General features: G+C 36.9%; 1 protein-coding gene across 1 annotated transcript; it reads right to left on the bottom strand.

Moving 5' to 3' along the window:
- Positions 1 to 1008: 1008 nt before the first annotated feature.
- Positions 1009 to 8385, bottom strand: LOC103907197 (serine/threonine-protein kinase TNNI3K). Its single transcript, XM_009289318.1, has 10 exons — positions 8234 to 8385; positions 8038 to 8142; positions 7303 to 7397; positions 6502 to 6651; positions 4376 to 4462; positions 3074 to 3130; positions 1942 to 2034; positions 1799 to 1856; positions 1487 to 1681; positions 1009 to 1130 (listed from the first exon to the last, which is right to left on the bottom strand). The coding sequence occupies exons 1-10, from the start codon at positions 8383 to 8385 to the stop codon at positions 1022 to 1024; spliced, it is 1101 nt and encodes a 366-aa protein (XP_009287593.1). The 3' UTR covers positions 1009 to 1021.
- Between the last annotated feature and the right edge of the window lie 1202 nt (positions 8386 to 9587).

The raw sequence follows: 9587 nt of genomic DNA on the forward strand, positions 1-9587 counted from the left end.
CTGGTTGCTTTTCTTTAAATACATTTACAGGCAATTTTGGTTAGTCCCCTTCCAAAGCACAAGTTAGTGCAGAATGGCTAGTCTGAGTGATTTCTGATGTAGACATGACACAAAAAAATTCCGTTCAGTAGAGAAGATGTTTCCTGCTTCTAACAAAGACTGAATGATGGTGGGCCAGATGCGAGAAAATACTAGGTTTTAGCAGTTGCGTCCTTTAATGACAATTACAGTTCAGCAAAGGTGACTCATAGCGGTTTGTATAAAAGCTCTGAGTTTTTTCAGGCCAGTTTCATTTCCAGAAGGAAATCTGGATAACCGACTCATGTAGACTCTCTCCTACTTCTTTGCCAGTGGCACTGTCAGCTGACACCTGGGCTGGGGTTTACCTACCATACCTCTATGAGTGTCAGCATTAGGCACTTAGTCTAAAGTAGGTGGTTGCTCCCCTCTCTGTAACAAGCACAGGCTCATCCAAGGCTCCTCCCTTTTCAAGACAGGCACCTAAAACAAACGGGAGGGGTTGCCTTCTGGATGTCTTTTCACATTTCTGCATTGACCTTAGGGGGACTAGTGACTAGTTTAAATTAGGCACTTGATTCTTAAAGGGGCAAAAGTAGGTGAACTGAATTAATTAAAGTTTTGGATTAAAATAATTATACTGGGGAAATATACTACATCACATAAGTTGTAAAAAGGCTATCCCACAGGACTAATGTATGCAAATAGGGTATAAATATTTTGTAAATTTCAGATATCTGTCAGCGAAATTATTATAAGCATGACGTTGACTACCGTCTGTCAAGTCATTCAACTAAAATGTATTAAAGCCTCCAGTGAATGTGAAAGCGTCGTGCCCCAATTCCCCAGTCCAACTGATGCAAGCAGACCCTCCTCAAAGCTCCATCAGTGTTAATGAGATCCCGCACAGTTACAAGGGTCTGCAAATACAGATGAGACTGCAGGCCATCATTGTTGCTTTGAGGCTTCATATTCCCTGAATTTTTAGGATAAAGAAAGAAACTTACCTGTTCAAATCACGATGTATGATTGGTTGTGTAAGATTGTGGAGGTACTCCATGCCTTTGGCAACATCTACAGCAATGATTAATTTAGACTGCAGATCAAGAGTTCTATATTTTGAAAAAAAATATAATGTTACTCAAAGTTAATAAACAGACAAGAATTATCTGTAAATTATTTTTATCTGTAAATCATGGAACCTTTAAAATTGTTTTAAATACAAAATAATGTTATATAATCTATGTAATGTAAATGTATATAATGTAAAATAATGACTAAATAACAATTTTGTGATTACTTATTAATTTCCCTTGTACACCCAATAATCTGAATGAAAGCTAGAATTTTTCTAGTGTGTTCCTTTCTCTATTGTTGTTTACTGAAATGAATAACATTTACATCAGCATAGGTTTACTGGTCTTCTGAATTCTGTACCACAAGCCCAAGCAGAGAACGAGCGGAATACCTCTTCTGTTCATGAAGCAGGGAGAAGAGCGATCCTCCAGAAATATACTGAGTGACTATAGCAAACTGACTTGGGTCATCTAAGCAAGCTCCCACAAACTGGATGACACATGGATGATTCAATCGGCAGAGAATAGAAACTTCACGACAGAACATGTCCACGTCAGATTTGGAGCAGTAGGTATTGGCTCGATAGCTTAGAATTTACATGAGAGAAAACAGTAAGGCAAAAATATAATAAAATATGGGGTTTTTTAAATACTTCAAACTAGGTCATTAACCAAAACAAGATGGAAAAGTCTGATAAACTTACCGTTTGATTGCGACAATTTTATTTCTGCATCGTCCCTTATATACTTTTCCAAAAGACCCTAAAATGGTTTAAAATAAATAACCACAAAGATATTTATTATCAACATCAGACATTTAAAACAGATGCATTCTTATTTCTGGTACCCGAGCCGATAATCTCATGGAACTCTATTTCAGAGAGCTGAAGATGGAAATGTGATGGCAAACCAGCACGGAGGAGGAGAACATCTGCCTTTTCTGCAAAAGAACACACTTATCCTATTTGTAAAATGCGGGGTCATGGAGAAGGACAGAATGTAAGCATTTAACTTCACAAAATTGTTGCACAGTAAAAGCTGATTTTCCTCCTGTAAATTGGTTGACTGGTAATCCTATTCCCTTTTCTTTCAGTAACCACAGTAAACCGCAATAACAAATACTTGCAATGCTACAGTTGCCTTGGGCTTTCTTGGCTTTAAAATCTTACCAGTGATGAACGCTGTCCCATAAGCATATTCTGCCTGTATCATGTCATGGTTGCATAAAATTCTTTATACGGAGAATTAGTTCCCTTTTTTCTGTATAGCTAGTGCTCATTACTGATGCAGGAGTTGTTATTCCAGATCTGACTGACTCTTTAGTGACATGTGAAATCTAAATTTTGCAACTTAATTTAGTTAGCAAACTTCTCTACCTTGTCGATCTTTTTGGTTTATTACTATAAAGTTTATCAGAATATTTCTAAATGGAATATTTTAATGCTGCTATGTAAAGGATGTAAGGATTTGACTGTATCCAGAGTGAATATTCAAAGTGGAAAATTGAAAGCACCACGAAAAATGAAATATTTTAAAGTACAAATATTCATCTGAATGTTTTATCTATATGTGTTTCAGGTTAACACAAATTATTTTTGGACAGAATTTTTCTTGTAAAGATAATCCAGGCATTTTAGAGTGGAATTCAATACGATATTTGTTTGCATTCATGGATATGTGTGTATTTCATTAGTACTAATTCACAATGACATCCTTTTCTCCAAAGAAATAAAAATATATTTTAAAGTAAATGAAAATAAGATAAATACAGGAGTTATCATGATGCCGAGCAACGAAGCTAAGTATATTGTTTCCTAAAATTATTCTAGGGAAATATAGCTGCTGCTTATGCACATCATTACATTTCTGAACAATGAAAATTCCAGGAATAATGAATCTTGCGTAGTATGTTTAGGCTGACAAACACCTTGGGCAAAAAGACCATAAAAGTTCAAGTTTTCCCTTGCCATTGAGAATACCTTTAGTCATGCTTTTAATCTTTCCTAGAGGGGATGGGACTGACACATAGGAACCATCTGAAATAAAAGAACAGAATGAATTTTATGGAATTCAAAGACGGTATAAACATTTGTACTGACAAATTAATGAGGCAATGATTGCTTAAAGAATGAAAAATAAAGGGGTGAAAATACACATAAGCACACAAACCCATATGATTGTGACATTATATTGCTGCGTTCCTGAAAGTAATTTGGATATAGCTTTACTAAATGCTGTAGAACGATACTGATTTTCACTGGTGTTAAAGAAGGCCAACATAGCCTTTTATGTCAGCTCGGTTCTGCAAAGGAACTCAGATCAGATTCACAAGTTCTGACAGTTGGGCTGCAAGCATATTGCACTGTTTAGTTCACTGACTAGATTTTCCAAAAGACCTCAGCTTTCTCCATGTACCAAAAATTTCATCTCTTGTTTTTCTGCTTAAGTGGGAGCTGAGTTCTTTTAACAATCAGCATTAAGAAATCTGTCTGGGTGTGTTAATTGCTTGCCAAAATAAATTTCCAATACATACATAAACTTAGTCCTCTAAAGATTTACGTACACTTGAGATATACTAAACCTAAACCTGGAACAGGTCAAACTACTCTGCAGAGCTGGAAATGCAGGAAGCAGATTGATTCTGCTGCTGACTGTAGGGTTCCTCCTGTTTCCATGGCAGGAGGAGTCAATGACCTGGACAAGCCGCAATGTATAACTTATTCACTCTCTCTGTAGACAGTGTCAACACACTGCAAAATGTTCTGTTTATCAGCTGCTTTCGTTAACGTTCTTCTTGCCACTTGTCATTTAGTTGCCAATAGAAATGAGTATTTTTGTAGCAAAAAGGGTAATTAATTTTTCCCAAGGGGGAATTAGATATCCAAAGATGTTAAAAAATGTAAGGGGGACTGAGTATAGAAATATACCGAATGTCAGTAATCAAAGGAGCATCAGAGCTAAACAACACAAAGAGAATGGCTAAACAAGGTATTAAGGATGTAAAAAGATATGAGTAATGATTACTAGGGATTGATCTTCATCTCACAGCTTTTAGCTTTTCTTTCTAGTAATACAAAGTGACAACTCTATTTTAAGATAAAGGAAGAATTTTGACATAAATAGAGGGTACCTGGAAAATGGGGATTCTCATGACACTAATTTTTTGTGCCAGACAGAATTGATCCAAAGCTCCCTGACATCTGTGGAATATTCCCAGAGACTTCAGCGGTCTTTGGACCAGACAGTTCGGTTAGAGAATAAAGTGATTTCTCAGACCATACCTCCTCCAGGTTGTGAGTATTCATTACAGGGTGATTCGTCTTGAGGTCTCTTATAATGCTTCAGAAGGGTCACAATGGCATCATGACCTAGGAAAGAAAAAGGAAATATAAGGATTTGCAGGTAAGCGCAATAGTCTTTTTTTTTAATTGATTTATAGAAAATCAGGAGATTTTTTAAAAAATGTGCCTATAAAACATGTAAACAAAGATACAACGGCGCTAATCTGAAACATACTATGATTCTTAACTACAGAAATATAGGGAAATACCTGCCAGTGAAAAAAACCATGTTATTTTCATGAGTCCACCTAATCCTAAGTTGCGATATATGTCAATAGAAAAAACCCTGCTACAGGAGTCCTAAAATGGAAGTTGACAACAGCCTTCAATAGGCCTTACAAGGACAACCAGTGCCTGAAAATATTTCAGTTCTGGTGTCCTAAACTGGACAAAATTTGTACACTATATTGCTGTAGGCAGTTGCTATACTCATCATTCTCCTTTGCAAGGAACCAGAAGAGAGCGGTGTGTGCACAGCATGCTCACTCTCTCGGATGTTTGATGCACAAAGTTCTGCTTGGTAACATTCAAAATTCTTTTCTAAACCTTTCAAAGATGAGTTTTCCCTCAGTAATTTCATACAGAGTATTATGCCAATATCAGGTTTTTGAAAGGCCTTTGAAATCCATAGTTTTACTACATTACAGTCATTCTCATAATAAGTGGTACTGCGATGCTTTTGGAGGAGGGGGGAATGCCCCAGAATCCTCCAACTTTAACTTATATTTTCCCCCATGCCCTAGAAAACATACAGGAAAGAAGAGCACTTTCAAGTTCTTGCTTTGTGCTCACTGTAAATGGCTGGGCTCAGCACTGCTTATTCATACAGCCAGGCCGACGGGAAATGTTCCCGTTTGCTGCTTACAAAGATGAGAGCAGGCAAGAAGAGAAGGAAAAGATACGCATTTGTACTGAGGTCATGGTGCTTGGATCATGTACCAAATGCTACCTATCATTGCCTGTTTCTTCAGTTGCAAAGTTTGTTGGCATTTCTTTAAGGATATTTTTCAGAGATACCCTAATGAGTACAAACTTTTTGGCTTATTACAGGGAAAGACCAGTAAGCCCACAAGTTACGGAAAGGTTGTTTGCTAGATCTTCTAGCGTCCTGCAAAAAAACTTACAACTCCAACTCTTAAGGGTGCTAGAGGAAACAGACGAGGCAGAGGCTTTTTTGCTGACTCTTATCCTGTTATCAGAAGCTACCTTCTACAGCAAAGAAGTCCTGCTGACTCACTAGGCTGCCAGGGACATGAGTTCACACCAAAGAGTGTCAGCATAATGGAACAATTCTCTAAAACATAGGAATTTAAATCAAGAACAGGTTTTTACAGATAGCAGCTTTCTGGACATCCAAACTCAGAGGATGCTTGAACTAAATGTTTGAAGTGTTATCACTTAACATAAATGTTAACCCAAAGAAGATGGTCGCTTCTTTATCAAAGCAATGAAGAGACTGTCTTCCACAGTCCATAAGGGTGGAATGGCAATGCCAGGAAGAATAAACTGAAGGGTATCCCACATAAATACATGCTCTCAAACACCGATGAAATCCATAAATGGATGTGAACATCAAAAACATTTTCAGGAAGAAATAAAGCTTTTTATTTGTGTGGAGTCAAAAAAAGGACAGAAAACTGACACATTGCTGTACATATAGGACAGGAACCATGGAAATGCCTTGCTTTGATCCATATTTGCAAGAATTTAAGATTAGTGACTCTGATTCATCGCTCCTTGTAGCGCCTCCTTCAGTAATAAAATTAAAACTCCTCATGCACATTCCAGAGGGAGAAATAGCCTTTTCTGAACAGGCTGTACGTTTTCTATTTTAGCAGCACATAAATACACCTGTCCTTGAGTTTGTGTTGAATTAAACTGATGTTTAACAGAGTATCTGAGAAGATAAAGAAAAGGGCTGTTTTTTATAACCCCTCATGCTAGGAACTGGAAAGCAGATGGTGAGAGCTCTTAGTCTACAGGGGCTGAGGGGTTATTTTGTACTGTTCTCTCCTTCCTGTACTGTTCTTATGGACTTTGTAGCAGAAACTAGAAAACTGAAATACCTTTCTCATAAGCCCACATCAAACAGGTTTGCTCATCCTTTTCTCCACTGGACCTGCTGGGATCACAAGCTACCAGATTCATATCAGCTCCATTATCCAGTAAAAACTGTACAAGTCGAATATGACCATGGTAGCAAGCACAGTGTAATCCTAGAACATCAGAGAAGCACAGTAAGCACAACTATCAGAACATCATGATAGGACTTGCAGCAACAACTATAAAGCACAAATTTATTTCCTCGATAAAGGAATATATTATAAAAAAAATACCTGAGGCAATAGGTGAAAATAAAATATTAATGCTGCGAGAACCAACCTATTGCCTGCTACACAACATATCAGCTTTTACTTTACCACCTGCAAATCACATTTAACAACTTTGTACGTGAGGAAAAGCAAGTAGAAACAAAGGAGGCTCTTTTTTTCATTGCCTGTAGTAGGAACATGGAGGTGTGCAGCCCTTCAGACACTTTCTCCTATATGCCCATACCCTAGAAGAATAATACTTGGGCCCAATTCTTAAAACTGCTTAGAAGCCTAACTATAGGAGAATCACTTTACATCAGGTTCTCTTACTCATATACAAGCTAATGAGCCTGACACATCCTCACTGAACTCTTATCACTTCTATGCCTGCCTGCAAACATATTACAAAAAAGTTGAGATCTGTCTGAAAGGTAATTGGATGCTGATCATCGAATTATCATGGGAATTACCCTGGAAATCCTGATTGCGTATATGGCTTCCAAATTTTTTGGTGCTGGTATATGCACTCATATACAATAAGGATGATGAAGTTACCTGTATGTCCATCTCTTCCCTGGTGATTGATGCTTACAACATTCTGGTCAAGAAGAAATTTTACAAGTTCTATGTTCTTTCCGTAGGTGCAAGCACTGCAAAAATAAAGGGAAAAGTGAATCCTATAGTCCATAAAAGGACAAAAATTTAAAAAGAATTACACAGAGATAAAAATGTAGTAATAGAATAAAGGATCTTTAGAAATGTGCAAATGCACCAAAGCATGTTCACTTCTGTCATTTCAGAAACATTCTAATTATTCTTGTATAAATTAATTTTGCACAGCTCTGCAAAATTAATACAGTCTGTTTTGCAAAGTGCCTCTTAAATAACACTTTACAAACTTACAGCATCATGACCAAACTGTGTTTTGCCACCTCATTTCTAATTTAGAATATCTAGACTCCAGCAGGTTTCTAGGCAGAACAGGCTCTAAACTCAGCTTCCAAACTGGACAGAAGGTGAAACTGTTATTCATACAGATGTTGATGAACCTGATGCCTTTCCTACCTTTCTCACCCTTACTTGCTCTCTGTCTCCCCATTCACTATCTGGTTCTACCTCTTACTTCATGTTCTCTCCTGTATCTCAGGATACAAACTTAACATCCATGTCGAGCTCACTGCTTTCTTTGTTCCTCATCTGGCTGTTGGTGAGACATTTGTTATTTCGGGTGTTGTATTGCATGCATGTATAAGTGGAATTCTATTGATAATGGCGTTTTAAACATCTCACCTGTGGAAAGCCGTTTCACTGAATATATTTTCTTTAGTGAGACTTTCTGTTCCTGAGAGCTGAATTATTTCCTTGACAACTTCAAACTTTCCACTGTAACACGCACTGAAGATGAAGACAGTAAAGAGTTGTTAACGACACCAGCTTTCTAATTAGGCCCAAACCATGTAAAACAGAGCTTCTCCACATGACTCACAGATGTAAAGGTGTGTCTCCATAGATATTCACCACATGGGGTTGAACTTCGAAGCTGCTCTGGAGTAAGAACTTTACAATTTCATGGTGTCCAAATCGACAGCAGAAATGCAGAGGAACGTGATCCTCATTGTCCTGAGCATTCACTGCCATTTGACCCAGAAAGAGACCAAAGAAAGTATTTTATAGTTAACATAGCTTGTTTTGGATATTTAGTAATGCTTTATGTGTTGTGCACATACGTTATGTAACCTCCTGCTAAAATATTTATGGTCCTATTTCTTTAAAGCTGAAATTTCTGTGAGCTTTCATATATCAAGACTACATTACTCAGTGTCATCTGTCAAGATGATTTTTTGGACTTAGGGTATAATTGCTTTCTTCCAATAGCAGATGTATTGAATGTTTTGATGTAGCTTTCCATGAATGAATCACAAGTTATAAATGACCCTTAGAAAGAGCAATTGCTGTCAGTATATTACAATGTGAAGCAAAAGTAAGATACGTAGTTACTGTATGTAAGAAAGCAATCCACTGAGTTATTCCAAATGCATGGAACAATAGTTATTAATTACACATACTAGGAAGAAACGTACTTCATTGCTGCTCTTAGGAAAGGTAAATCCAGTTGGTTTTAAGGTTTATGTTAGCTTCCTTGAGTAGCAGGATCAAGGGTTGTTGATATAGTTATACAGTGACAAAAAAGAAAATTAAAAAAAATAAAGGAGACACAATAAGGATATATTTTTCACAGTCACTATTAAAATATAAATACATAAAAGGCAAGAACGGAAGAGGAGAATTCATTCAAACGTCTGGATTACCAGTGTTTTCATTTTGCTCAATGTCTCTTTTCACCTGCAAGGATGATTATGTATGCGCTTCACATACTTAAGAGGATGGGAGTATTCTCTGACAGAACATGAAACTATATAAAAGAATGAGCAAAATTGGAGACATAGTATATTATTGTTGGGTGGGAATGGTATTTGTCTCTGTTGGTTCACTATAATTTCACATGGGAAACAAACAATGTGTGATACAAAGGTCTTGTTCTATTTAAGAGATTCGCCCTTCCAGTGCTTTATGTCACAAAATCATGCATTGTGTATGTTGCGCACAACATATAAAAATATATCCAATAAAAGCATTTTTTTCTAATTTTCTGAAGACCAATTCTTGTATCCTTCTACCTGCAAAAACAGTTGCTTTAAACAGCACACAACAGTGTAAGATTAAAAGCAAAAGAAAACTGAAACTCATTCATTCTAAATACCTCTCAAATAAGCGTATGCACGAAGGACTTGAATTTGATGTGATTTCTTAAACTCCTGGCTGGCTCATATTCTCAGACA

Source organism: Aptenodytes forsteri, unplaced genomic scaffold (genome assembly GCF_000699145.1).
Source record: "Aptenodytes forsteri isolate BGI_AS27 unplaced genomic scaffold, ASM69914v1 C13998313, whole genome shotgun sequence".
Taxonomy (NCBI): Eukaryota; Metazoa; Chordata; class Aves; order Sphenisciformes; family Spheniscidae; genus Aptenodytes; species Aptenodytes forsteri.